General features: G+C 60.6%; 3 protein-coding genes across 7 annotated transcripts; 1 reads left to right on the top strand and 2 right to left on the bottom strand.

The window, feature by feature from the left end:
- Window positions 1-1,000: 1,000 nt before the first annotated feature.
- On the top strand, window positions 1,001-10,655 carry LOC141416591 (cytokine receptor-like factor 1). Its single transcript, XM_074053604.1, has 9 exons — window positions 1,001-1,118; window positions 5,361-5,642; window positions 5,920-6,060; window positions 6,232-6,396; window positions 7,407-7,564; window positions 7,779-7,947; window positions 9,879-10,063; window positions 10,162-10,204; window positions 10,374-10,655. The coding sequence occupies exons 1-9, from the start codon at window positions 1,001-1,003 to the stop codon at window positions 10,385-10,387; spliced, it is 1,275 nt and encodes a 424-aa protein (XP_073909705.1). The 3' UTR covers window positions 10,388-10,655.
- A 1,690-nt stretch (window positions 10,656-12,345) lies between these two features.
- Window positions 12,346-14,661, bottom strand: LOC109676707 (ubiquitin-ribosomal protein eL40 fusion protein). 3 transcript variants are annotated; one of them, XM_020153004.2, is made up of 4 exons: window positions 14,454-14,661; window positions 13,120-13,230; window positions 12,878-12,964; window positions 12,346-12,584 (listed from the first exon to the last, which is right to left on the bottom strand). In XM_020153004.2, exons 1-4 carry the CDS (start codon window positions 14,644-14,646, stop codon window positions 12,388-12,390), a joined length of 588 nt encoding a protein of 195 aa, XP_020008593.2. In that variant the 5' UTR covers window positions 14,647-14,661; the 3' UTR covers window positions 12,346-12,387. The 3 variants fall into 3 exon arrangements, with proteins under 3 accessions (XP_020008593.2, XP_020008601.1, XP_020008609.1); XM_020153012.2 differs by having other exon boundaries at window positions 14,467-14,551; XM_020153020.2 differs by lacking the exon at window positions 14,454-14,661 and adding an exon at window positions 13,738-13,810.
- Window positions 14,662-15,255: 594 nt separating this feature from the next.
- On the bottom strand, window positions 15,256-22,843 carry LOC141416589 (kxDL motif-containing protein 1). 3 transcript variants are annotated; one of them, XM_074053601.1, is made up of 5 exons: window positions 22,717-22,843; window positions 19,232-19,356; window positions 18,589-18,741; window positions 17,125-17,171; window positions 15,256-16,016 (listed from the first exon to the last, which is right to left on the bottom strand). In XM_074053601.1, exons 2-5 carry the CDS (start codon window positions 19,330-19,332, stop codon window positions 15,787-15,789), a joined length of 531 nt encoding a protein of 176 aa, XP_073909702.1. In that variant the 5' UTR covers window positions 19,333-19,356; window positions 22,717-22,843; the 3' UTR covers window positions 15,256-15,786. The 3 variants fall into 3 exon arrangements, with proteins under 3 accessions (XP_073909702.1, XP_073909703.1, XP_073909704.1); XM_074053602.1 differs by having other exon boundaries at window positions 22,669-22,763; XM_074053603.1 differs by lacking the exons at window positions 19,232-19,356; window positions 22,717-22,843 and adding an exon at window positions 19,071-19,223.
- Between the last annotated feature and the right edge of the window lie 3,846 nt (window positions 22,844-26,689).

The raw sequence follows: 26,689 nt of genomic DNA, 5'->3' as shown, positions 1-26,689 counted from the left end.
GGACAAGTCCCTTTCACTGTCTCCTCTGGGAACCCCTCCCGCCCCGAGCGCGGGACCTGATCCCCGAGCCCATGGGGGTGGGGGGGTCCCCTCTCCCCATCTGCCCACCCACGGCCTGTGTCCCGAGGCTCTGGGACGCCCCCCGAGGACCCCCCCAAACCCATTCCACGCGAGGAGGACCTCAGAGCCAGTCGAGGGCCGGGGACTCCGAGCTTTCCCTCTCTCTCCAGCGAAGCTCAAAGCTCGGAGCGAGGCTGCGCACGGAGGACCGCGGAGAGGCGGGATGGAGTGGGAGGGCCGAGGCCGGTGGCACCCGCGCGCCCGCGCCCTGAGGCTGGGGGCCACTTTGCAGCCCCTGGGGAGGAAGAGGGGCTGGGAGGGGGGGTGGGCGGGGCTCGGGGACCGCTCAGTGCGGGGCGGAGCTAGAGTGGGGGGGGCGCCCGCTTCCCAGGGTTGGGGAGGAGGTGAGGGAGGAACCGGGCAGGGGCGGGCGGGGACGCTGTAGGAGCACCCGACGGAGGGCTGGGTGCGGAGAGATGGAAACGCAATTGGGGGCTCCGGGTCCAAGATTGGGGGTGGGGAGCCCAAAGTTGGGGTTGGAGAGGGAGGTCCCGCGAGTAGGGAATGAGTGTGTGTGGGGGCTGTGGGCCGTGGGACCTGCGCGCGCGGTTCGCGGCGGGGCGGAGGCCGGACGGGCGGGGCCGCGAGGTGCCCGCGGGCGGGCGGGTGGCGGGGAGGCCGGTGCGGGGCCCGCCGTCCCCCCCGGGGCCGGGCCGGGCCGGGGGCGGGGCCGGGCGGGGCCAGCGGCGCATTAGCGCCTTGTCAATTCGGCTGCTCAGACTTGCTCTGGCCTCCGCGTCCGCGCCCAGCGACGTGCGGGCGGCCCAGCCCGCGCCCTCCCGCGCCCTCCCGTGCCCTCCCGCTCCCGCTCCGCGCCCTGCACCCCGCATCCCGCGCCGCCGCCCGCCCGCCGCGCGCCCCCCCGGCAACTCCGGCCCCAATGCCCGCCGGCCGCCCGGGCCCCGCCGCCCAATGCGCGCGGTGGCCGCCGCCGCAGCCGCTGCTGCCCCTGCTGCTGCTCTACGTCCTCGGGGCGCCGCGACCCGGATCGGCAGCCCGTGAGTACCCCGCGCCCCGCTCCCCACCTCCTGCAGCAGCCGAGCGCCCGCGCCCTGGGGGCAGCCGCGGGGGGGGGGAGGGGGCGCGGGCGCCACCTGGACGGTCCGGGAACAAAGGAAGGCGCCCCCGGCGCGGCCCTCGGGGCGCCCTCACCTGCGGGGCGCACTGCGCCCTAGGACCCCGGCCTGAGGGTCCTGTTTCCTCGCCCGAGGTCTTCTTACCTGGGCTGCCCAACCGGGTCCCCAGAGGCCCGGAGACTCTCTGCACGCGGGGACGCAGCGGGCGCACGCGTCTGCGTTCCCGGTCTGGGGAGCCGCTGGGACCGCGGGGCTCAGCGCTCGGGCGGGGGCGCACGCGGCTGGCGCGCAGGGTGCGGGCGGGGTGTCCCCCCCATGGCGGGAGGGATGAGCCCCGCGGGGAGGGCGGGGCGGGAGGGGGCCGCTCTGGCCGCCTGGCGCGCGGCCCGGGGTCCCCGGGGACCTGCCTCTCGCGGGCCGGTGGCGCCGCCCTCCCCCTGCGGGATCCCGCGCACTGGGGTCCGCAAAGTCTCCACCACCGGTGGCGCGCACGATCGTTCTCGTCCTGGCGACACTGCGAGAAATCTTTGTGAGCGAGCCGGCTAGAGGGACAGGGCGCGGGAGCCACTGAGCCCGGGCACCACAGGCCCAGACTTTTGGAAGGAGAAGGGGAGGGGGGTCCACTGGGAATCCAGAGCCCCACAGGCCGAGGAACACCACCCTCTCCCCTTCTGGATAGGAAGCTTCTGGCCTTAGGCATTCTCCCGCCCCCCACCCAGTGCACACCCCCGCCAGGATACGGTCTCCACATCCAGACCCGCTCGGGGACACACCCAAAGACACACAAAGGCTCACGCTGGCTGGTGTCCCGTCACCCTCGCCCTCGACGCGCACACACTGCAACCCAGATGCACACTCGCACACCATCGTACACGCATTCCATCTTCGCACACACATCCGTGGTCGTGCGCCATTCCGCAGGGGAGGCAACAGGGCACGCATTGCAGGCACCGAGCCCGGGGACGTTCAGTGTCATGTACCCCAGCCTAGGGCACAGGCCACCGTCAGGGCACCCACTGCTCCTAGGCCGGCCAGTATTTCTTGCGGGCTACTTGGAGCCTTCTCCCAGTTCCTGCAGCCCCCAGGGGCACTTGGGGATGTCCAGTTTATCCAAAGCGCCTGGGCAGGTGAGGGTGTCCCCAGGGTCCTCCTGGGGTCCCTGGTGGCTCTGCCAGGCCCTGTGTAATTCGTGATGGTGCCACACATTTGGGCCAAGCTTTGTTCGCCAGCAACAGGCGAAGGTAGGGGGTGGGGTGTGTGTTGTGTGTGTGTTTTTTCCTTTAAGGGGGAAGAAATTAAAGCTTCTCACACCTCGAAATATGTTTCTACTTACCGTGTGTCTTAGCACCTGACCAGCAGTCGGGTGGGTCGTAAAGTGTCTGCAGGTACCAGAGGGACAGGAGATGGGGGACCCCCGTGGGGGCCTTGGGGGACAGAGGCCACCCTCCCACTAGATGTTTGGGGAATCTCACACTTTCTCCTTTTAAAACACATGGTGTTCCTTTTTAATAACACAGTGCCTCCACGCTGGGGGAAAAAAAAAAAACTTGTAAAGGCCTCAGCTCTGTGGGAAAGTAGGGGGGGCAGGGAGCGAGGGGAAGGGGGACTGTCCCAAAGCCCAACCTAGGGTCTGCTTTGGGGAGGGAGTCCTGAATGAGGCCCCCAAAGCAGACTCAACTCCTCCTGCTGCAGTGGGGCTGGGGTGTGTGGGGGGGGGCTGTTCCCAGCAGCCCCATTTTTCACCAAGGTGGGGACGGCAGCCGGGGTAGCAGTTTTCCTAGATCCTGGAGGATGCCAGGCACCTGGACACCCCTCCTCCCCGCCCTGCCCATCTCCCCAGGAGGTAGAATACATCTCTCCCGTTTTATGGGTGAGAAAACTGAGAACTGGAGGAGAAGTCAGTCAGTGGCCAGGTGCCCCTGGCTGAGGCTACACCCCTTCCCAGCAGGACTGGGAGCCTGTGTGACCTTTCCTGCTGGGACTGGGGTGGAGGACTGGCCTGTCCAGGCCCGCCTGGCCTTGCCCCACTCCCCCGCCCGGCCCTGGGAGGGAGGGCAGCTGCAGCTGCCTGCAAATGGCCTCGCCAGCCCAGGGGGGGCAGGCATGGCAGGGGGCAGTGCCCCCCAGCCAGGACCCCCCCCACACACCCAGAGAGCTCTTTCCTGGCCAGACCAGGACTGTGGGGGTGTGGGGTGTGTGTGACCCACCAGGAGGGCTGACAGTGGGCCTGGGGTCCGGGCAGGCCTGGCTGTGCCTCCCACCCTGCTTGGGGGGGGTGGGACCCAGGCAGGAAGCAGTGGGTGGGCCGGGGCAGAGACGCTGGCACGCCCGAGTTCATGCCGAAAGAATTCCGAATTAGCGGGCGGCTGGCTGCCTGGGACCTCCGGGGCGGCCCCCCTGGCCCCCCGCCTCCTCCTCGGCTCTGGCCTGCTCTGCCGGCTTCTTCGCACGGACGGCAAGTCCTGGGCCCGGCCCCAAACGCAACTGCGATCCCAGGCTCCAGCAAGACGTGGTCCTGCAGCCAAGTTTGCCCCAGAAAAATCGGCAGAGCCCTGCCCAGAACCGCATCCACCTCGCCCATCTGGGACCCTGAGGGACAGTACAGGCCCGCTCGTTGGTGTGCAAGGAGCCTACGGGGGGGGGGGGGGGGGCTGGGTCACCCTGTCCTTGGCCACCATCTCTGTGAAACTGGGCTGGCCCTCCTACAATCCCTTCTCACAGCCTTTTAAATGCAAATTCAACCGTGACCCTCCCTGCTCTGAACCCTAGAACAGCCCCTGCCTCCTCCCTGTAGCAGGGTCTTTGCCGGCTCCCCAAGCCACAGCCTGCCCCAGGGCCTTTGCACTTGCAGGTACCCACTGGTGCACACTGTCTCCTGGCTTTCCTTGGGGCTTAATCCAGAGGTCACCTACTATCTAATCTGCAGTTGCTATCTTAGGCCTGTCTCCCTATACCCTTGTTTAACGTCGTCCCTTTGGCTTGTTTAAACTTCTTATTTCTTTATTCGTGCTGCCTCTTTGAACTTAAGGCCCACAAGGGTAGAAGGTGTCTTAGGCAGCATAACGTCACTGTTTCCTGCAGGCTGTCTGTCTTGTGAATAAATGAGGAACGAATGGCGTCCCCACCACCGCTCCGGGTGAAGGAAGGGGGAATGGTCCCAGGAGCTGGTGGTATTTGAACTCAGGGTTGCCTGGCTGCAAGGTTGCACAGGGGATTCCTCTGACACCATCAGCACTCCCTCAAATGGCCCCCTGAGGTTGACACCAGGGTGCACACCTCCTTGATGGAGAAGCTGAGTCTTGGAAGTGTCTGGGACTTGGTTCCCCCCCATGCCCAGCAAAACAGTCCCTTCTTTAGTTCCAATCTGCTCAAAGGGGTGCCTGGGAGCTCCCTGGCTCCTGTGTCCCATTCCATTCCACCACCAGTTCGGAAGCCCCCTTCCAGCCCACTGGTCACAGTGGCCCGAGGGACAGAGGGCTTCCTCTGTTCTCTGCAGGTCAGGGAATGAGGGGAACAGGTGGGAAGCCCTGTGGGAGACAAGGTGAGGCTCAGAGCACCCCACTTTCTTAAGTACCAGTGGCTGTGTTCAGCAGAACTTCCAGCACCAGCAAACATGGGCTTCTGTAGGTCTGAGACCTAGGATGTCTCTCTCTCTCTCTCTCTCTCTCTCTCTCTCTCTCTCTCTCTCTCTCTCTCTCTCTCGACAGGGTCTCCCTATGTAACCCAGGCTGACCTGGAACTTTCCTCCTGCTTCAACCTCCTGCTTCAACCTACCAAATTTGTAAGAGCAAGAGCAAGATAGAGAGAGAGAGAGAGAGAGAGAGAGAGAGAGGAGAGATTGAGAGATTGAGATTGTCAGGACTGTGTGCAAAAGCAAGGGTCACTTGGAGCTGAGGCCATTTATGCCTGACTTTTTTTAACAGCTCGGACAGCCTTAAGCAAGTTGGTGACCCTGTGGCGTGGAAGACACTGAGCTGTAAACTTGGCCTCGATCTTGGCTAAACTCGCTGCCCACCTTGGACTGGGCACTTAACCTAATGCTGTCGATGGGCAAAATAATGTCTCAGGACTGCTATGAGTCCTGGAAGTCCTGGCATGGTGGGCGGTGCTCAAGGGACCCCCGCTGCTTCCACCGTGACAGACGCCCTCCCTCTTTGACCCCAGACACAGCGGTGATCAGCCCCCAGGACCCCACACTCCTCATCGGCTCATCCCTGCAAGCTACATGCTCCATCCACGGGGACCCACCAGGGGCCACGGCCGAGGGTCTTTACTGGACTCTTAACGGGCGCCGCCTGCCCCCCGAGCTCTCCCGTGTGCTTAATGCCTCCACCCTGGCCCTCGCCCTGGCCAACCTCAACGGGTCCAGGCAGCAGTCGGGGGACAATCTTGTGTGCCATGCCCGTGATGGCAGCATCCTGGCTGGCTCCTGCCTCTACGTTGGCTGTAAGTGATCCTAGGACCCCCCCCAAACACAATCCCTCCCAGGGTAGATTTGGGGGGGGGTCCAAGAATCATGAGCTGAGTGGTAGGAAGGCTGGCACAGGCTTGGTGGTGGGGGGGGTCCCAGGGGGGGAATGAGAACGTGGAGAGAGACCCTGCCTGTCACCTTCAGCCCGGGGACACAGCTGGAAATGTCCTGCTCCAAGGCAGGGTCCAGCAAGCAGCCCACCTCCAGGCCCTCTAGACCCCCCCACTTCCCACACCCTTCCTTCCTCCCCAGTGCCCCCAGAGAAACCCTTCAACATCAGCTGCTGGTCCAAGAATATGAAAGATCTCACGTGTCGCTGGACGCCAGGGGCCCACGGGGAGACCTTTCTGCACACCAACTACTCCCTCAAATATAAGCTGAGGTTGGTGTGGTGGAGACCCAGGCCTATGCCTCAGCCCAGCCCGGCTGTGTGACCTCAGGTCGCTGCATTCCTTCTCTGAGCCTTTATCTGCAAATGGGGGATGGATGTCTGGGGACCAGAAGGGACCCTCATGTGGTATCCTGATTTCCCTCCTGCCCTGCAGGTGGTACGGGCAGGACAACACGGGCAGGACAACACGTGTGAGGAGTACCACACAGTGGGGCCTCACTCCTGTCACATCCCCCGGGACCTGGCTCTCTTCACTCCCTATGAGATCTGGGTGGAGGCCACCAACCGTCTGGGCTCTGCCCGCTCGGATGTGCTCACTCTGGACATCCTAGACGTGGGTGAGCGCCCCAGCGTCTACCAGGCCTAGCCACCAGGCATCCTGAGGGGCAGGCCTAGCCACCAGGCATCCTGAGGGGCCTTCCCACCCCTCACCCCCTCCTCCCGTGTTGTTTAGTCTTCTGGGGGCCCTGCCAGCCCCCCAGCTGTGGTTGCAATTCCAGGTCTGTCCCTGCTAGCGAATGGGGAGGGAGCAGAGCATCTTTAGTCCAAAGCCCCCCAAAGCAGCCAGGATACCCCCCTCCCGCTCTGCAGAGAACACCTGGCCTGGCCGCCTCCCCCTCGGCAGCCCAGGTGTGCAGGAGGGGGGCCCGGGGGAGCGGGGAGGGGGCGCCCAGGTCGGGAGGCGCCCCAGGAAGCTGAGGTCTGGAGCTGTGGGGGGGGGGGGTTTGAAGGCGGGAGGCAGGAAGTACATGCAGAATTGGGCCTAATCTAATTAGAGCGGTTGTCAGCCCAAGCAGGCCTGGGCCTTAACCCTTTCCGCCCCTTGCCCAGGCCTCAGGGGGACAGCCCAGCCTGGCCTGCTGCCTCCATGCTCCTGGGGGGACCCCTGGCTTGTGTCCCACCCCCCTGGAGCCAATATGGGCAAGTTCTAAGCCCCAGAAGCAAAACCTGTCAGGGGAAAGATTTTGATCAAGTGGTAAGGAAGGAGGTGGGTTGTAGGGGATCAAGTTCCCAGGGGCTGCTTGCTGCCCCCCTGGGGATGGACCTCAGGACCCCAGGGCCATGCACTGGCCAGGCGAGTGCTCCTCCACCAAACTGACCCCACGAGGCTGCTGCCTCTGCTTTGAGGTAGCCCCCTGCACAGAATTTCATCTATTAGCTGTGATAATAATGCTGATAACAGCTAACATTGAGTGTTGCTAGGTTGCCAGTTAAGTAATGTAATCCAACAGACCCCGGGGCTTGGGCAGGCAGAGTAGCTCCAAGGAAGGGGACAAAGACAGGCAGGTGTCATCAAAGTCATAGGGTCAGCTATAAAGAGTAACCCCCCACCTCCCGCCCCACGCAGTGACCACGGATCCCCCACCTGACGTGCACGTGAGCCGCGTCGGGGGCCTGGAGGACCAGCTGAGCGTGCGGTGGCTTTCGCCCCCTGCCCTCAAGGATTTTCTATTTCAAGCCAAATACCAGATCCGTTACCGCGTGGAGGACAGCGTGGACTGGAAGGTGCCAGGCCACGCCCCCCGCCGTGACCACGCCCAGATTCTAACCACGCCCCACCCGTGGTCCGCGCCACGCCCCCGGTCATGACCACGCCTCCTGCCCGGGCCACGCCCCAACCCGATCAGGCCTTTAGGTCCTGGCCCCGCCTTCAGGTCCTGGCCACGCCCACGGACCTGGCCACGCCCCCACCTCTGATTTTGCCCTCCTCCCAGCGCAGGTGGTGGACGATGTTAGCAACCAGACCTCCTGCCGCCTGGCCGGCCTGAAGCCGGGCACCGTGTACTTCGTCCAGGTCCGTTGTAACCCCTTCGGGATCTATGGCTCCAAGAAAGCGGGGATCTGGAGCGAGTGGAGTCACCCCACCGCCGCCTCCACCCCCCGCAGTGGTGAGCACCCCCAAGAAGGGCCAGGGATGTGGGGAGTGGGGAGGGTGCTGGGGGGTCAGGCCTTAACTTGTCGTCTTCAAGAGAGCAAGGGTCCCACACAGGTATCCCCTAGGGGTCTGGATTTATTTAGCTTGTCGTGCAAAAAAAAAAAAAAAAAAAAGTCTGACCTACTTGCAAGCATTGGAAAACTAAGTTTTCACACAAATATCCTAGATTCCCTAGGAAAATTAATTTTTTGGAGAATGGAACTAGAACGACAGGACAGAGCCCACACTCTCTCCACTTTGCCCCATCCCCACCTGTACCCCATCCTGTGCTTCTGAGCCTCACGGCCTCAGTATCCCCCTGGGTTCGAACCCAGGGTTTTGTACTACCACTGAGCTGCACCCCTATAGTCCTTGGTTTTCTTTTTATTTTTGAGCCAAGGTCTCACTGGGTAGCCCAGGCTGGCCTCCATCCTCCTGCCTCAGCCTCCCGAGGAGTGACTACTACCGGCGGTGCTCAGTATCCCCCTTTTTTTTTTTTTTTTTTTTTTGCAGTACTGGGGTTTGAATTCAGGGCCTACACCTTGAGCCACTCCACCATCCCTTTATTTATGATGGGTTTTCTCGAGATAGGATCTCTACAACTATTTGCCTGGCTGGCTTCGAACCACGATCCCCCTGATCTCTGCCTCCTGAGTAGCTGGGATTACAGGCGTGAGCCCCCAGCGCCGGCATCCCCTCTTTTTTAAGGGCAGGGGGTACTGCGTCCTGTGTGTTTCCTCGAGCCCCTGGACCTCCGTCCTCTCCTCTGGGAGATGGAATAAAATTTGTTCCTTGTAATATCTGGCCTGTTTCCCTATCTGGAAAGCCGTGTTGTTGAGAGAGTTATAGGGTGACATACTGCTTGGTGTGTACCACTGCGGTATTTAGGTAACCCCACCCCAAGGAAGGTTCCCCCCTCTTTTTTTCTCCAGCAAGGACAGGTCATAGTGACCCAGTCTGCTGCAAGTCTAGGTCCACGCTGATGGGGATGATAGGGGAAACTGAGGCCCATACAGCTCCAGAGTCAGGGAGGAGGGGCCGACCTGGGCTCCAGCCAGCTCCCCAGCCCCCTCCCGGGCCCCTCCATCCGGGTCCCGAGTGGGCGGAGCTTGCGCGGAGGGAGGGGCCGCTCGCCTTGGCCCCTGCTCGTGCCCAGCACCTGCGATTCTTGCACGGGAGCCAGGAGGCCGCTGCGTCCGCAGGGGAGAGGCCGGGGGTGGGGAGTAGGGGGCCGGGGCCGTGCCAGGGCCTGTCAGCGGGTCCCCAGCTTTATTTATGACGTGAGGCCGATGTCCTTATCCGCCGGCCTGCTTGGGGCTGGCTGTGGCCTCCCACCTGGCCCTCCCCAGCCTACTCCCCATCCCGGAGGCTCAGGCTGCAGACTCCTTGGGACTGTCCCCTGGGGACCTTCTTCTTGGACTCTGTCTGCCACGCTTCCCCTGTCTCTTTTTGTTCTTGTGGTGCATTCCTATGCATCTTGGTCTTTTTCTGTCCCTAGGTCCCCAAGGTCCATATCCCACCTTATCCAGGCCGTGCCCCTCCCTTGTCCTGTCTCCATCTGTGCCCCACCCTCTGCACCTCCCTGTCTGTCCCTCTGCCTCTGCGTGTCCCTGTCCCATCAGACTCTCTCTCTCTCTCTCTCTCATCCCTTTGGCTCTGGCTGCTCCCCCTCCCCCACTCACACCTGGCTCAGGCCACAGGAATGGGGTTCCTGGAGAGGAGCTGTGCGTGGAGGCGGGGGAGCCCCTTCCTCCTTTCCACCCCCATCCAGGGCGCACCAGCTGGGCTGCGTCCCCGGGAGCCGGGTGCGCTCCTGCCCGCGCGCGCCCCCTGCCGGCCGCGCGCTGACACTACGTGTTTCACCGGCTCCCCCCACACCCACATTTTTTTTTTTTTTTTTAAAAGAGCGCCCGGGCCCGGGCGGGGCGTGCGAGCCCCGGGGTGGCGAGCCTAGCTCGGGCCCGGTGCGGCGCGAGCTCAAGCAGTTCCTGGGTTGGCTCAAGAAACACGCATACTGCTCCAACCTCAGCTTCCGTCTGTACGACCAGTGGCGGGCTTGGATGCAGAAGTCGCACAAGACCCGCAACCAGGTAGCAAAGGGGGGAGGGGGAGGGGGGCCCTGGGAGCGGGGCGAGGCAGGTCTGCATCCCCGACCCCCGAGACCCTCCTGCCTTCTTTCCAAGCACAGGACGAGGGGATCCTGCCCTCGGGCCGACGGGGCGCGGCGAGAGGTAAGGGGGGGACGGGGGAGGGTGGGGAAATGCCCAGGTGGGTGGGGCGGCCCTAATCAGGTGAGTAGTGAACCTTTATTTAGCACTTTCTGCAATCCTGGGCCCTGGATGTGGCACGTGGGATAACCGCATCCTCTAAAGTTGAGCCCGGCCTCCCTTCTGTCTGCAGGTCCTGCCAGATAAGCTTTAGGGCCCTCACCACTACATGGAGACCCCAAGACCCAACCCAAACTGGGGCCGCTTCCACCGTGACTTCAGCTCCTGGCACCTCAGCAGGGGCTTGGGCAGCGCTCCAACAACTCTGGCCCATGTCGGGGCCACCCTTGGGTGCACCCCAGTATGTGTGGATTGTCCAGTTGTCCACAATTCCAGCGTGGGCTGGGGCGATCACGACACCCCGCCAACCCAGGGCCCCTCCTACAATATTTTTAAATAAACGAGTTGTTCTAGGTGCCCTGGTGGTACATGCGGAGTTCGAGGCCCGGGTGAGGGCCCAGTGGGGTTTGGGGTGGGGGACATGAGTCACCGAAATGACCCTTTGGGTTGGAATGTCCGCCCCCACAATTCCGGACTCTCCAAGACCAGCAGTGAGTGTCTGGTTCTGGAACCCTTGGAAGGTGTGACTCAAAGCCCCAAGGTTTTGAGGCAGTGTGTGTGGGGGTCCTTCAACACCTTCCCTGGTTCCCCAAAACACAAAAGTGAGGGTCCACTACACTCCCTGGCCCCAGCGCCCCGGAACAAAGGTGACATGAGGCGCAGAGGACGGACTTTGTATTGCGGGAGGGGTTGCTGAACTGGACGGGTCACCGCCTGGTGGGGCACGACCTCGGCCAGCTGGCGGTCAGGGCTGGGCTGGGCTGGGCTGGCCGCCACCGGCCTCCTTTCCCATCTCCCTCGGTGTGTCTCTAGGGAGCTACCATCACTCTGCAGACTCCGCATGAAATCTTAGGTCCTGGAGAACCTCGGTGATCGCCTCCATGGTTTTAATTACTCTACAAGAGCGGATGAGAACTATAAATAAAACCCAGATGGACCGAATTAGCCGCTGCTGCACAGCTTGCTGGCTTGGAAGGGGGATGCGGGGAGCCCAGGGCCCCGCTGCCCACCGAGGGCCTGTGGCTGCAGCAGCCTGGAGGGTCCTGGGAGGAGTGGTGGGTCACGGGGGGGGGGGGGGGGGGGCCGCGGAACTAGACCGTGGGGGAGGGCGCGTGCGCGGGGAGGTTCTGATGGCGGCAGCAAGGGCACATCCTAAGCTATGCGCAGGAGGTCCGAGGGTCCCAGCTGGCAGGTCAGCCCGAAGTGAGGGCAGCGGCGCCCACTTCCTCTGCAGCTCACGCGTGTGCATGGCATCTGCTGCCCCCTCAGCTCTGGGGTCCCCGCCGGCAGCAGCAAGGCCACCTGAAGGGGAATGGCTAGTTGGCGTTGTCAGGGCGGACAGCAGCCGCCTCTGCTCTCCCGGAGCGTGCAAGGGAGGAAGCAGGGGCGGAGCTGAGCGCGGGCGGGGACGTTTCGGCCAGAGATTGGAAGACAGGTGGAATGGGCGAGACCGGGCGTTAGGACGCCAGGACGGACGCGGACGGAAGGTTGAGGTCGGGAGTGGAACCTGCCTAGCAAGCTCGAGCCCTGAGTCCAAAACCCGGTGCGGCGGAAGAGGCAGAGGCCGCAATCGACAGCAATTCAGACTACAAGCTGGTCTGGAGACGCAGCGCGGCGTGGGCGTGGCTTCGCGTGACCACGCCCTCCCTCGCGGATTGGCTGCGGGGCCCGAGGGGGCGTGCCGCAGAAAGCCAGAAGAGGGAGGGGCCAGGCGGTTGATGGACAGTTTCGCGGAGCTGCACCCGCCCCAGCCTGGGGCACCGTGGCCGGCCAGGTGGGCCTGGGTCATCTCGGGCGCGGCAGGTCGCGGGTGCCTTCCTGCAGAACGCCGGCCCCAGCACCGCGTCCACCCTGCCCACCCACGGCCACACCGGCGTCCCCTCGGTCACCGTCACGGTGTCCCCTGCCGGCAGGAGGCCCGCGCCGCCCCGTCCCCCGCGCCCCCATCCTGCCTATGCCCGCGCCCGCCGCAAGCCCACGCCATCGTTCTCCGGGCAGGAGCCGCGTGTCAAGTGTGGACATCGTTGTCACCCGCACACACAGGATCGCGCACGCCGGCTGCTGCTCGGCCTGGGGGCGTTTATTGGCTACTTGACCTTCTTCTTGGGGCGCAGGTTGTTGGTGTGGCCGCACTTCTTCTTGCGGCAGTTGACGGCGCGCGGGTGCAGGCGCGCGTAGCACTTGCGACAGATCATCTTGTCGCAGTTGTACTTCTGCGCCAGCTGCCGCAGGGACGGCTCGATGATGCCGCCGCGCAGCCGCAGCACCAGGTGCAGCGTGGACTCTGCGGGGCGGGCGGGCGGGGTCAGCGGCCTCGGATGCTCAGGGCCAAGGCCTCCAACTGTCCCCTCCCCCGGCCAGGTCACATCAAAATAAAAGGGGGAAGGGGATGATGGAGGAGGGCTATCTACATGTAAATGTCACAATGTCCCTCTGTACAAGTGTAATATGCTAAAAAACCAGAAGTGCCCATGAACACGCGCCGAGAAGCCACCGCCAAACAAGTGTGCCTGGCCTCCCGCAGGGTCCCCGCCGTCCTTTCCCGCCCTTGTTGGGGGTGGCAGCTGTCCCTGCTACCTTTCTGGATGTTGTAGTCTGACAGGGTGCGGCCGTCCTCCAGCTGCTTGCCCGCGAAGATCAGCCGCTGCTGGTCGGGTGGGATGCCTGTTGGGGGACAGGGGGCTCAGCCATGGCGCACGTCACTGGCTACACCACCCCCAGTCTCCAAAGGGAAATTGAGGCAGTCAAAGCCACACGGGGGAAGTACCCACGAAGCTGGGGTGCTGAACAAACCTGGCACCCACCACACCCCCACTCACCCTCCTTGTCCTGGATTTTGGCTTTGACATTTTCGATGGTGTCACTGGGCTCGACCTCGAGGGTGATAGTCTTGCCAGTCAGGGTCTTCACGAAGATCTGCATTGCTGTGTCTGTTGCGGGGGGCAGCATGGCGCGATGAGCACGCAGATGTGGTGTCGTCGTCCCGTCCCCCCCAAGCCCACCCTGTGTCCACACCGCCTCCAGCTCTGGGCTGGCCCCAGTGCCCGCTGCAGCCTAAACTTGTCCCACAGCAAGGACCCCCGCATGCCGTGGCACGAGCTTCTTTCTGTGATGCTGGAGAGGGAACCCAGAGCATCACAGGCCCACACCCCCTGCTACCTGCCAGCATTGGAAACCCCAATGTTAACTGGAAATCCATGAGCGGGACAGCCTATGCTCTGAGCTGGCTTCTCACGAACTCCCCAGACCACAGCTTTTTTTTTTTTTTCCCCCCTCCCTTTTTCCTTCCTTGGTGGCGCTTTGAACTCAAGGCTTTTGAGTTTGCCACTCCTCCAGTGCCATTCTGCTGGTATTTCTTTGAAGATGGGGGTCCTTGTGAACTCTTTGCCCGTGCCGCCCTCCAACCTCGATCATCCGCATCTCCGCCTCCCAAGTACCTGGGATTACAGGCGTGAGCAGCCACTAGCCCCTGACCACTTCATGCAAAGCAATGGTGGAGGGAGTCTGTGGCATTGGGGATTAAATTCAGTTAGCGTGCTTCCTAGGCCAACTCCACCAGCGCAGCAACGTCCCCAGATTCAAAGCAATCATCCCCCCTCGGGCGATGCTGGGGATTGAATTCAGGACCTTAGGAAGCGCTGGAGCCCTTATAGAGCACACACGCATCCCGCAGGCCATCTCTGGCCTGTGCTACTCGGACCCACAGTGTCCATGGCGTGGCGCTTGCCTGGCACGCGTGAGGCCCGGGGTCCACCCCAGCCATGGAAATAAAAACAATGGCTACCATTAATCAGCCCACCACGTACCAGTTCCTCGCTCACACACACTTCCGTTTTAAATAAAAAAGGAAAACTACCCAGGCGTGAAAAAGGAAGCAGGAGCAAACCGTAGACGTAGTAGCTTAATGTTTAAAGAGATCCGCGCCGCACCCCGCAATCAACCTTCAACTCAAGTCCGACCACGACCCCATCACCCACTGCGCTCCCGGGAACCCGTGGGGCCGCCCGGGCCTTCCTAAAAGCCGCGCTGGCCACCCCGCTGCCCGGCCCGGTCCCGCAGCCTCGGCCTCAAGCGCCCCACCGACACTAGCCGCCCTTTCCGCCCTCCAGGGCCACCCAGCCTCCCGCACAGCCCGCCCGGGACTCGACATAACCTCCGCCACCGACCCTCTCGGCCGCCTCGTTGAAGAGAAAGAGGGCGGCGGAACCGGAAACGGCCGATTCCCCGCCCAGAGCGCCTGCGCTGGGAGCACGCTGCGCGCTTACGTCACAATCCGCCGCACGCAACGGGGGTCCCGCCTCTGGCCACGCCCCGCCGCCATGTTGGATGCTGGAAGAGGAGGCCATGGCGTGCGTGGGCGAACGTCGCGCTCCTGCTTCCTTCTTTGCCCCGCCCCCATGTCACGTGTAGCAGTTGGCCCCGCCCCCCAGGCGTTTGGGCGCGTAGTTCTGGCAGTGTGTGGAGCGATGGCTGTAGCTGAGGCCAAGGCGTTAGTTAGGCTGCGGGGTGGGACAAGGAAGGGAGGACGCTCGGGGCGCGGATGCGGGGGACCCTGGGACGACCGCTGCCCTCTCCCTGGCCACTGTGCACGCGTGGATCTCAGGCTCCGTCTACCCAAGGTGGGAGCCAAGCAGAGCAGGTGGGACCAGGCTCCGCTGGGGACGTGTGTTCGAGACCCAGGGGCGGCTGAAGGGCCGGACGCGGGAGAGGCGGCGCCCTGTCCTCGTCCCCAGCACTGCCCGCTCGGCTCCAGCCATCTTCTCTATTTGTTTTGGTTTTTTTCTCCTCCCTGGGGCTGGAAATGAACCGAAGGCCTTGTGGTCATCCCCCCATCCCACAGCACAACTTCCACGCGCTGCAGAGGTGGGGTGACCGGGGGGGAGAAGAACGGACCGCCCTGCACCCCACACCCAGCGCCTGTCCAGCTCTGGGATGGAAGGCAGCTCAGCCAGGTGTCATCCTCCCTGCCTAGGAACGGCCTTTATTGATAACTTCCCAAGAGCATCTGTAAATACCGGGTACAAAAATACTCCCTTCGACTCCGTGCTCCCGGGCCGAGGGCCGAGGGCTGGCCGCCCCAGAAACCTCAACGCAGCTGAAGAAATGTCCCGTACTTTTGTCAAACAACGGTCGGAAGCCAGAATTAGTGTAGGGGTAGGGGGACTCAGGTGACGGTGCCCGTCCCTCTCCGGCAGGTCCTGGCCAGGAGTGGGGACGGCTGGCGCTGCTCTGTGAGAGCCTCGTAAGTGTTGAGAGCAGACCGTGGCGCAGCCTGGTGGCTCCCTCCTGGACACTGTGTCCCGGCATGGTGGGGTCACAGGGGAAGGAGCAGGGGTTGGAGGCCCCCAGGAAGAGCACAGCGCAGGAGGGGCCCTGGATGCCAGGACAGGTGGCAGAGCCGATGATGGTGACACAGGGTGACTGCTGCCCCTCGGCCCAGGAGGGCCACCTGTGCCCTGAGCCCTCTGGGGGTCTGGGTGGGGGAGTTACTCTCCTGCTGTCTCTTCATCGTCTGTCTGGCTGTGGCCATTGACAGCAGGGGAGCCAGGCCGTGCGTGGGACAGGTCCTCGAAGCCGGGGCTGAGGGAGGGTGAGACAGTGTCAGGGCTGGTGTCACAGGAACCTGTGCTCTGCTCAGAGGTGGCGATGGTGGTCGTGATGCTGGGTGGGACGGCATCTTCGTCATCGTCCTCCAGCAGAGAAGCCTCTGGGATGTCTGTGGAAGGAAGCCCAGTGGGGGCTCAGTGGGGGACTTGCTGTGCGTGTGACCCAAAAGGGCCTTCACCCACAGGGCATGACTCCCCCCACCCCCGTAGTGGGGAATGAAGTCAGGGCCTCACGCCTGCTAGGCAGATTCTCTGCTACCGGAGCCGTGTCCAGCCCTGCTGCTCTTCCTTCCATTTCTCACACACAGCCTTACGCCTTTGCCTGGGCATGGTCTCAGCTGTGATTGTCCTACCTCCAGCTCCTGATTAGCTGGTATTACGGACGGACACTATGCTTGCTCCCTTCTGCCCATTTTACACTGGAGGAAAGTCAGGTCTAGCCAGAGGAAGGACTTCCCATCAAGGTGAAGTGACACAAGGACACAGGCCCCAGGGTTAGGCACTGCCGGGCACAGCAGTGCACACCTGTGGTCCCAGCACTCGGGAGGCCGAGCAGGAGGGCTGTGAGTTGAGGAGCCTGTGGGGAGATCCTGTCTCAAAAGCAAACTGCAAACGGCCGGGGTGAGGCCCTGCGGCAGGTGTGTGCTAGGCTATGCGAGGTCCTGGTCTTTCCCCAGCACCAGACAAAACACACACACACAGTCAGGGCTAGGAGGACACAGCCCCTCCCCTCCACCGGCCTCCCCTCAGCTCCAGACCTATAACCTGAGTCCCCACCTCTGGGTGTCAGTGGCCCCAGAGGAGAGCCAGGCCCATTTGGCAGATGGGGTAAACTGAGGCTAGGCATGGCGAACCCTTCGAGGCAGCAGGGATGAGCAGTGTAGTGGCAGCACAGCCAGATGGCGTGAACTGACTCCTTCCCTGACCCTTTCTGCCTGCACTTCCTGTGACAGGGTCACCTCTCTCTGGGCATCAGGATCCCACTGCCAGTGACCCTGCACAGGACACTGTGGGTCACGGCCTAGCTGGCAAGGCTCATGGTGCATGAGGGAACAGAAGTGTCAAACGTGGCCGCGTTCCAGGGAAGGCACAGGATCACAGTCCCAGCACCAGCTCAGCCCCTGGCGGCTTCCCTGCCCGCCCTGCCCAGGTCTCCTGGACACGCTGCCCCCCATGCCTGGACTGGGAGTTGGCCCCCCGGCTCTGAGCGGCACTTACGGCTGAAGGCCTCCGGATGCTGCCTGGCCAGCTTCCCTTTCAGTGTCCTGCAGAGAGGGGAAGGAAGGGACCAGGTGAGCATGGGGGCGCGGGTGCCAGGCCGGTGCTGGTTGGGGACCTGCTAGGCTGACCTCTGAGCCCAGGCTGGGCAGCATCCAGAGTGAGTGCAAGATGGGCCCCTCCTCTCCCTGACGGGCCATCTCCTTGGGCATATCCCAGGCCTCCTGCCCCTCCCGGGCGGCGTCAGCTTTGTCCGTCCATCCCTGGACTGAGGCCCCACCAGGCAGCACCTCGGGACGCAGCAGCAGAGACAGTGGGGCTGAGAATGGTCGTGCCTGTGCCTGGCGCATGGACGCTGGCACTGGTTAAAGCGGGTGAGCTGGGGTGTGTGGAGTCTGGGGTGATGGAGGGGCCTTGGCTTCCTCTTCAGTCGGCTGATCCCTGTGTTTTCCTAAAGTAACGCAGCTGCGTTTATGGACATGGGGAAGGGGTCTTTGGAGCGAGGCCTGTCACGCTGCCCCACGAGCTCCAGGCGTTCTCTCAACGTAAATGAGATGTGAGCAGCCCACGTCCTGGTTCTGCACGGCCCTGGCTGTGGCGCTGCTCCTGGTCTACCTGTCTGTGGCTGTCCTCTGGGACAACAGGAAGGCGCTGGTTGTCCCTGGCCAAGTGTGCCCGCTGTGTCACCAGCAGCAGCCGTGACGGGGAGACTTTGGGGACACCCTGCAGCGTGCGGGGTGCCAGGGAAGGACCCACAAAACTGGCACCCTCGCTTGCCTGGGTTTTTTTTTTTTTGCGGTGCTGGGGATGACCCCAGGGCCTGGCACTGCGCAGCACCCCTCATTTTCCTCTGGAGAGGCGGCCTGGGTGGGGCGCGGGGACCAGAGCACAGGGGGGTCGGCCTGCTCCTCCCTGCCTGTCCAGCGTCAGTCCAGGGCTGCGCTGCGGTGGTGGAAGGTCACGCTCCAGGTCTCCCGGGTTTCGCCCCAGAGCTCGGGTCTTGCAGGACACTTAGAACCAGCAGAATGCCTGTTGCCGTTATGCTAAGGAGAGGGAAGCTCATGGGTGGGTGGGGTGGCGGAGGGGCAGTTCACAGGCGAGGGGGTGGGGCCTAAGTGGGCGTGGTCCCAGAAGAGGGCGTGGTCTGAGCGGGCATGACCCTGGGCCTGAGGGGTGGGATCCTGGAGAGGAAGTGCGTGGCCTGAGTGGCAGGGCCCTGCTCACGAGGGGCGTGGCCTCCTAGTGCTGGGGTGGTTGGGCCTGGTGGGCGTGGCCTGTCTGTGGGGCATGGCTAGGGTGGGCGTGGCTAGCCGGGGCGTGGCCTGCTGGCGTATGGGGTGGTTGGGTGAGGGGGCGTGGCCTGCCTGGTGTGGGCGGGGCCTGTCTCGGGCGTGGCTTAATGGTGGGCACTGCTGGACGAGGGGCATGGTCTGGTGGCTCTGGTGGCGGGGCTTGCTGGCCCACCTGATCCTGCGGAAGATGCTGTCCAGGTCGCGCTTCATCTCCACCAGCGTGCGCGTGTGGTGCAGGAAGCGCTCGTTCATCTGCTGCAGGCGCGCGCTCGACAGGTTGTTGAAGTTGAGCAGCATCTCGTTGGTCTTCTCGAAGCGGTCCAGCCTAGGGGGGACGCGACCACCTGTCCCAGCCTCCTGACCCACCCAGGGCCACCAGGCCCTCCTGTGCTCCAGCCACCCAGCGGGCTCCTACGCAGACTTCAAAACCCTTCTCTCTCACGGACATCCCCTTATGGTTTGGCTCTGACGCGTCCCCCAAAGGCCCAGATGCCAAAGTCTGTCAGCCACCAGCCTAGGGCTAGGGAGGCAGGGCCCTGGGGACTCCCCCTCCCCTTCGCTCTCACTGCCCAACTTCCTTGGCCGCCGGCTCCACGGTGATGCCCACAGAAGGGCAGAGCCAAGGCACCGTGAAACCAACCGAGCCAAACAGACCTTTCCTCCTTTTGTCTTTGTTTTGGGAGGACTGGACGCTTGCTAGGCAGGGGCTCGAGGGCTCGAGCCATTCCTCCAGCCCCTTTCTCCTTTAACTAGACTAGCTTGGGCGTTCTGTCACCGCCGTCCCCGCGGCAGGCCGTCCCGGGCCAGCTCCTCACATGTTCTTCTGGGCCAGGATGATGGCGTTGACGTCGTCCGTGTTCACCATGCTCAAGATCCGGCTGCAGAAGACCCTCGAGGCCGAGTCCGGGGGATCCATCTCCTCTTCCTCCTCCTCCGCTGCCTGGAACAGGGTGACCACTGAGTCTGGGGGGAGCCCCCGCTCCCCTCTCGGGCTGCCCCTACAAGGACATTCCTGGCTGCCTGAGCAAGCCACCCTACCTCCAAGACTCTTCAGTGACAACCCCTGCTTGGGGCTGTTTTATTTGTTTATTTTGGTGGAAGTGACATTTGAACTCATGGCCTCCCACACCTACCATTTGATCCCCGTCTCCAACCCCTTTACTTCAGTCATTTTTGGAACAGGGTTTTAATTTACTGACCCACAGCCCTCCAACCTATGCCTCCCAGGTAGCTGGGATTACAGGTACATGCTACCATGCCCACTCATTGGTTAAGAGGGGTTGAATTTTTTGCCCTCGCTGGCCTCCAACTGTGGTCATCTGGAGCTCTGCCCTGGGGTCACGGGCATGAGCCACCTCAGCTAGTCATTTTTTTTCTTTACTTTCTTTTTTAAATGACACAGGGTCTTCCCATGTAGCCCAACCTGGCCTCGAGCTCTTAAACCAGCTGCCTCTGCCTCCCAAGTTCAGAGATCACAATCGGCAGTGACCTTCACGGCAAGCTTTGGGTCCCTTCGTCTTCTTTTCACGGCTTTCTGAAGGTTCCTTAGCTACCAGTGGCCCCCACAGCAGTGTCAGCTCCAGGACAGCAGAGCCATGTGTCTCCAGCCTCCACCCAGAATCTGGCATGGGTTGGCCAGGACTTGCCCAGGACAGCGCACACACACACACAGCTTCCCAGTCTTGGCTCCCACACTGGACTCAGTAGCAGACAAAAGCCAAGAATTTCAGGCATTTGTGGCCAGGCCGTGGGTTCCAGCTTCCCAGCACACACGACAGTCCCTACCTTGAGGGGCCTTCCCACACAAGGCCAGACCCACAGCCACAGTACTGACCCTCATGGGGGCTCAGGAAAGGGCCAGAATCCTGACAGGGCTCGGCCTGGGCCCCACACTTGACGACTGACACAAAGACCAACTTTCCACTGGTTAAGATTCACGCACAGGGGCTGGAGCTCAGCAGGAGAGGACTTTCTGCCCAAAGGTTCACACCAGTCACGCCTGAGAGTCACTTAACGTGCCTTTGCATTTACAGACCATCTACTGAATCCTGAACTAAGCTGCAAGCGATGCAGCTTTGCTCCCATCCTTATTTTTAATATTTGACAGCACTGGGGTTTGAACTCAGGGCCTTATACTTGCCAGGCAGGTACATTTGAGCCACGTCCCCAACTCTTTTGGCTTTCCTTATTTTACAACTAGAGTCTGTGCTTTATGCCTGGGCCAGCCTGGGTCCCATCCTGTTATTCATGCTTCCTGCAGAGCTGATGTGACAGGCACGTACCACCACACCCTGCTTGTTACTTGAGATGGGGGCTCCCTGGCTTTTTTGCCTGGGTTGACCTCAATCCTCAATCCTCCCCATCTCCACCTCTGGAGTATGTAAGATTACAGGCAGGAGTCACCTCACCTGTAAGGTTTCATCCTTGTTTATAAACAAGAAAAATGAGGCTCAGAGATTGAGGAACTGGGCTGTGCTCACACAGCAGCAAACCTGAGCCATAGGACACAGGTTGCACAAAGTTCAGAATCCCAGCAGGGGTTCTGTGCCCCCGTGAGTACACACTTGCATTTTGTAGGAGCTGATTTGCCTCTTTTCTTTCTTTTTTTTTTGGGACAGGATCTCTGTGTGGTCAAGGCTGGTCTCTAGCTCTGGGACCCAAGGGTCCTCCCCTCAGCCTTCCAAGTCCTGCCTCCAGGCTTAAAATACTTACAGGCCTTTTTCTTTCTTTTTTGGTGCTGAGGAGGGAACCCAATACCTGTTACTCTCAGCCATACTTCTTTTTTACAAGACAAAAAATGTTAGTAGGGATGTCACCCCGTATGAAATCACCTCATCGGCAAATGATTAAAACAAATTCACTTTTTCCCTAAACAGCATAAAAGCACCCCCACAAGAGACAAGACCCTTCTCCCTCCAACCACCACTGTCTACTGAGCTCCTACTCCATGCCAGGCAAGGTCCAGTCCAGACTTCCAAGAAGCATGCTCACGTACAAACAGTAGACTTGGGCCATGGTAAATCCCAGCACTCGGGAGGCTGAGGTGGAGGACCAAGAATTCCAGGTCAGCCTACTTGCATGCAGAGATCCTGTTCCCCACCCAAGGGGAGGAAGCAGACTTGTGGCAAGTGGCCCACAGAGAGCTAATTTCCGATCTGGACCTCAAGATACGATTTTGCTTCTAAGGAGGGCTCTTTTGTGTCTCTGGCTCCCAGATGTGAGGGTTGAGAGGTTTATGGCAACCTCCCACTCCAGCTGCCTCTACCAGGAAGCCTTCCCTGACTACTAGTGTGGGCCACACACAAAGCAGAACGGATCCAGGAAAGGCTCTGCTGTGCTCCAAATACACTGATGAGTGAAAAACAGAGACAAAGGCTAGGTGACTTTGGGGCAATCACTTCACCTCTCTGAGTCAGTTTTCTCATTCAGAAAATGGGAAGAGTCAGGCGCCAGTGACTCACACCTGTAACCCAAACTGCTTAAGAGGCTGAGATCGGGAGGATGGATGTTTGAGGCCAGCCCTGGCAAATAGTTCTTAAGACCTTATCTCCAAAATAACCAGAGCAAAATGAACTGCAGGAGTAGTTCAAGCAGTAGAGCAACGGCTTTGCAAGTGCAAAGCCCTGAGTTCAAATCCCAGTCCCACCAAAAACAGTTTAAAAAATTGGGAGCTGGGAGAAGGCTGTTTCTCCAACACTAGTGTGACATGGAGGGCTCGGCCTTGCATTGAACAAGCGCCACCCAGGTGCGTCCAAACCTGGGCAAAACACGTGCATTTCAATCAGAGAACCCCGGCAAGGCGGCCACTGCCACCTCCAAGCAACGGGAATGACAGGGGGCGGACCTCGTTGCCAAGGTCACAAGCAAGGTTCCGTCCACCCAGGTCCCTTAAATGAGCTGAGCTCAGGAGGTGAGAAAAAAAAAAAAAAATTAGAAGAAGAAAAAAGCCGAGGGGGCGGGGCGCCAAGATGCGCTTAGGCCCCGCCCCCTGCAGAGCGGGGAAACTGAGGCACAAAGCCGGGCCACACGCGCGGCTCCGAGTCAGACGACGAATTCGAAACGCGGGCGGTGCCCGACTCCCGCGCCCCGGATCCGGATTCGGGATATGGCTCGCGCTCCACTGCGCAGCTAGGGGAAACTGAGGCCTGTGAGCAGCAGGAGTGCCCAGATATGGCCAGCGGCGCGTCCCACCCCACGGCAGCCCGGGGGCCGCGCCCGACCCGGCCCGGCTCCCCCACGGTCCCAACCGCACCCCAAATCTCAGCCCCGGTGGCGTCGGGGGGGAGGGGGGCAGCAGCACCTGCACATCTGGCAGCCTTGCTCGCGCTTCCGGGATGGCGCCTGCGCTGCCCGTACGTCATTACGCACGGCGCGTGCGAGCGCGCGTGACGGCAGGCGTACTCGGAGGCCGACCTGCGTGCAGGAAGGCGCGCCGGAAGGGGAGGGGATTTCCGTACTTACCAGCGCGCGGCTGCGTCACAACGCCTAGCCAATCCGATGAGTGGCTTTGGCGCATGCGCACTTCCCCAAACGCGCCGCTGGCAAGCGCGCCGGAAGTGGGAAGTCGGGAAGGCTGGTCCGTTATTCAGATGGTGAAACTGAGGCTGGAGAGCTGCTGGTGACACTCCAGTGTCCCAAATGCTTGAGTGGCTTGCGGCTGGCTTTGCAGAATGTCCACCTCCGTGTGCTTGCCCCAGGTTTCCTTGTGGTTACAGCGAGGCTGTGAATGTGGGGCAGGAGCCACATTGGGTCCTGGATGACGAGGTGTCCTCCTTGCTGTTGTTGGAGGCTCTCAGTTGCAACTTCTCTGCTACAAAGTTGCTATTTTGCCCTTTGCAGTTGCAGTGTTTCTTGTGGTGAGCTACTCCCCACCTCACCCCGCCAAAAAAAGAAAACTCAGACAGTGCAAATGCTGCTTGCTTTTTTTTTTTGGTGGGACTGGGATTTGAACTCAGGGCTTCACACTTGTAAAGCAGTCGCTCTACCACGTGAGCCACACCTCCAGTCCACTTTGCTCTGGTTATTTTGGAGATAGGGTCTCAAGAACTATTTGCCAGGGCTGACCTCGAACCCCGATCCTCCTGATCTCAGCCTCCCCTAGTAGTTGGGATTACAGGCGTGAGCTACTTACCTGCACCTGGCTCCTTTCTTTAACTACGAAGTGGTAAAAATTTGTAAGCTGCTATTCTGCAGTTCATTCGAGGATTACCAGCACTATGAACTCTCCGGTGTTTATTTTATTCTTGGGCGATCATTCATTACCGTGTGTTTTATTTTGCTGCTGTGTCCTTTACCTGTGTCCCCCACACTTGGCTGAGTGCTTCCTTACTTTGGTCACACCGAGATGTTCCGTGCTGGGAAGCAGCCCAGGCGTCACACCTTTCTTCCAGGAGTTTGTGTGTTTGGCTTGAAAAGTGGCTGGGTGTCCTCACTGCCTTGGGGTGTCCCCATCAGCTACAAAACATCCCTCAGTAGCAGTGGGGAGGGGGGGGTCAGTGACTTGAGAACCAATGGATCAAAGAACCCTCAGGTCCCCTTTATAAAATTTGCTAGAAGCCAGCATGGTGGCTCACGCCTGTAATCCCAGCTACCTGGTAGGGTTGTGGCTCAAGACCAGCCTGGGGAAAAACTTAGTGAGACCCCATCCTCAACTGATGGGTGGGCAAGGTGGAGTACTTCTATCATCCCAGCTATGAGGAAGGCACAGATAGGATCATGGTCCAGACCTTATCATAAATAACCAGATTGAAGGGGGTGGGGTGGAGGAGGGAGAATGATGGGGGCGGTGAATCTCACCACATGTGGAAATGACACGTATCTCCCCCACAACTATTATATGAAAAACTTAAAAACCTCTAGAGGAGAATGGAGTGGGGTGTGAGGGCTGGTCTTGGGAGTGAGGAAGGTGGCAAGGAGTCAGTCCATCTGGATGGGGTTTTGAGGTAGAATTAGGAGTTTGCTGGGATGGACACAGGCAGGATGATGGGGAAACGCAGGGTGCACTTGATCGTGGTCAGGATGGGGTGGGGCTGTACGCCCCAACAGCGAAGGAGTCCGAGCTTAGAATCCAGTCCATCCTTGGGTCCCCTGGCTTCGCTGGACACCAGGAATGTTTATACGGCCCTGGAAGGGGAAGGGGCTGCCTGCCAACATTTTTGTACACAGTGGACTGGTGACAAGAAAATGTCTTCCTCCTTCCTGTGTTGGACGGACAGGATAGCACTAACCCCGGTGCTGTGGACACTGGGGCAGGAGGAGGCCAGCTGTGGGAGGGGAAGCCTTTCTGGGGACACTGCTTTTAGTTTCCTTTCCTACTCGGGACTCAGCAGAGCCACAGTAAACGCTTATCTGCACTGTGGCCCGTGTGACACCTATGGGGCTGCCAGTGAGACCCCATCTTTAAAAAAGACTGGGCTTTGTGGCTCGTGCCTGCAATCCTAGCTGCTTGGGAGCTGGACATAAAACAAGACCCTATCTCAACAATAGCCATTGCATAAAGGGCTAGAGAGTGGGTCAAGTGGTAGAGCGCTTGCCTTGCCAGCGTGGAGCCCTGAGTTCAAACCCCAGTGCCACCAAAACAAAAAATGAAAGAGTCAGAGCTTGGTGGTTCACGCCTGTAATCCCAGCACTTAGAAGACTGAGGCAGGGGGATGAAAATCCTGTCTCAGAAAAAAAAAAAAGAAAAGCAAAACACAATTGTGTCATGCTTCTGAGACCAAAGGAGAACCAGGACTGTGTGATCGATCTTGTCAGTGATCAAAGTCCACTCCAGGCAGAGGACAGAGATAAAGAGGGGACAACCCCGGAAGGCGTTGTCACCAGGAAAGAGTGACAATTGCAAATTCTGTGTGCAGCCATCGCTGGGCCTCATAAAGGAGACTGAACTAAGAAGTCCCAAACATTTTTATTAATATTGTTATTAGTTACTATTTTTGGTGGTGGCAGGGATGGAGCCCAGGGACTCTAGTGTGTTCTAGTACTGAGCTCCAGCTGGAGCCCACGTGCTTTTTTGTTCATTGTAGTTATTTTTTTGGGGGAGGGGGTAGGCTATGGTTCTGGGATTTGAACTCAGAACCTAAACCTTGAGCCACTCCACCAGCCCTTTTTTGTGATGGTTCTTTTCGAGACACGGTCTTACAAACTGTTTTCCTGGGCTGGCTTCCAACCACAATCCTCCCAATCTAGGCCTACTGAGTAGCTGGGATTACAGACGTGAGCTGCCAGTGCCTGGCATTGCTGATGTCTTCTCACGAAGGCCTCTTCCCTGCCTTCCTTCCATGGTGGGTTTCAGGGCCCCCACCTTCTTTTGTGCCAGGGACTGTGTGGGTTCCAGCAATGAAAAACAACAGATCCCTTCTCAGATTTGGGGACTCCCCCAGTGCCATGGCAAGTCAAGCTAAGTCAAATGAATAGCAGCCCAGGGACAAAAAAGTCAGGTGTGATGTGTGGCACAGCATGCAGGCAGGAAAACCCAAAATGGGGAGTGTGGCTTTGTCTTGGGGAGCTCAGGGCAGGCTTCCCCAGGAGGTGACTGGAGCTGTGGTCTGAGAAGCTAGTCGCCTCCAAAAACCAGCCACTTCCTGCAGTGACTACTACCTCCAAAGGCCAGGGTGCGACTCAATTCAATCAGTCAGTCAGTCTCAATTATTCATCTACTAAGACCCCACAGTTGGACACAAGACAGGCAAAACAAACAAACAAAAAAAACTCATGCCACCATGAGGGGAATGGGGGACCCCAAAACCCCAAGAAACTCAGGTCACTCTGGAAGTGGGTAACTGCAGGGAGGACATGGGGTAGTGTCTGGGAGGTGTCCCAGGTTCAAAACAAGATGCATAAAACCCCTTCTAATTCACGGTGCCACCTTCTCCGTGTCCCTTATCGAGTGTGCAGAGCGCAGGGAGGAGCTCCCCCCGCCCCCCCGACCCAGCCTGCTTAGCCATTATTGAGCGCCGCCCGTATGCACCAGGCGACTTCCCAGAAATCGCGCGTGCTAGGTGAGGGCTGGGGTGCGTCCCCGGACACATCGCGGCCACTTCTGTCACTCCGCTTCAGGGTGGGCTATGCAGGGGTCCCAGGGCGATCATCGAGGTAGAAAATAGCATTTCATGCTGTTCTACCTGCCCCAAGCAGAGCATTCACGAATGCGGGTGCTGTTTACCCCTCCCCCCACTTCCCACATGAACAGACTCTGAGCCGTGAGTCGCCCCCAGACTGCCCAAAAAGACCCAGTCCCGAGCCCCACCACTCCCGCCCTCACCCCAACTACACCT

Source organism: Castor canadensis, chromosome 14, assembly GCF_047511655.1.
Source record: "Castor canadensis chromosome 14, mCasCan1.hap1v2, whole genome shotgun sequence".
Lineage (NCBI taxonomy): Eukaryota > Metazoa > Chordata > Mammalia > Rodentia > Castoridae > Castor > Castor canadensis.
Note: the sequence above shows the minus strand (reverse complement) of the source record. Positions and strands in the feature narration are given on the sequence as shown.